The sequence below is a fragment of the Haliaeetus leucocephalus genome, unplaced genomic scaffold (genome assembly GCF_000737465.1).
Source record: "Haliaeetus leucocephalus isolate CR32 unplaced genomic scaffold, Haliaeetus_leucocephalus-4.0 Scaffold173, whole genome shotgun sequence".
Classification (NCBI taxonomy): Eukaryota; Metazoa; Chordata; class Aves; order Accipitriformes; family Accipitridae; genus Haliaeetus; species Haliaeetus leucocephalus.
Window position 1 is genome coordinate 10,204,539 of NW_010972609.1, and position 1,149 is coordinate 10,205,687.

At 38.2% G+C, this 1,149-nt stretch overlaps 1 protein-coding gene across 1 annotated transcript in view; it reads left to right on the forward strand.

Moving 5' to 3' along the window:
• The window catches only part of SBF2 (SET binding factor 2), a 290,062-nt gene that overhangs the window by 224,595 nt on the left and 64,318 nt on the right, over nucleotides 1–1,149 (forward strand). The window contains exons 20-21 of the mRNA XM_010563796.1: nucleotides 80–252; nucleotides 514–587. Of these exons, the coding sequence (XP_010562098.1) occupies nucleotides 80–252; nucleotides 514–587 (247 nt within the window). The remainder of the gene's footprint in view (nucleotides 1–79; nucleotides 253–513; nucleotides 588–1,149) is intronic.

Genomic DNA, 1,149 nt, shown 5'->3' on the forward strand with positions numbered 1-1,149 from the left:
TCTGTGTCTAGCCAGGTATCATATGTGCATCACCAGCTGAATTTTTCACACTTGAAATTTCTTTTATTTATGTCTATAGTATTGCAGGCAGTGTTGCAGAGAGTTATGACACTGAAAGTGGATTTGAGGATTCTGAGAACAATGATGTTGCAAACGCAGTCGTACGCTTCATCACCAGATTTATTGACAAGGTTTGCACAGAGAGTGGAGTTACACAGGATCACATCAAGGGCCTTCATTGCATGATACCAGGTGAGAATTGTGGCAAAAAAAGTGGTTTGTACTCTTTCTTTTTTCTTTTTTTTCTAGTGAGAGAAGTGCGCTTTTTAGTTGCAGTTACTTTCAGTGAAGTTAGAAGGTTAGCTTTCTTTTCTAGACTATAATTGCTGTGGAATTTCAAATAATTATTCCCTTGATGTTTAAATTTGAGAATTTCAGAATATCAGAGTTTCAATTAAATTGCAACTTTCTCTTTCATATTATGTGAGACTTTATGGTGTTACTGCTTTCCAGGCATTGTAGCAATGCACATAGAGACCCTGGAGGCTGTCCATCGTGAGAGTAGGCGGCTTCCACCAATACAGAAGGCAAGTGTTATGAAACATATTTGTATTCTTTATAAGTATTAGAATCATGCAATGTAGTCATCTTTTCTTCCCCCCGTATAGTGTTAGGAGGAAACATCAAAACATTGAAAGAAAATTTCCACCAGTGATAAATAAAGTGCTTGGCTTTGGTCTCATGAAATATGAACTTCTGAAACTAGTAGAGCCAAACTTCTGATCGTAAACAAGCTGTTGCATGCCCACTGTTTTTTGAGACCCATTTCTCTTAGTTGAGTCCAAACTCCATCTCCCTTCTTTGGACTTAGTCTTATAACAGTTTTGTTTTGAAGCTTTTTAAGCCAAATATTATAACTAGACTGAGGTATAACAGTGGTATCACCATTACACTTACACTTTGATTTATTTGCATCAGCCCAAAATTCTACGACCAACTTTACTGCCAGGAGAAGAATTTGTTTGTGAAGGTCTCCGCGTGCTACTGGATCCTGATGGCAGAGAGGAAGCTAAAGGAGGACTGCTTGGAGGTCCTCACATCCTCCCTGCTGAAGGAGCTTTGTTCCTTACCACTTACAGAATTATATTT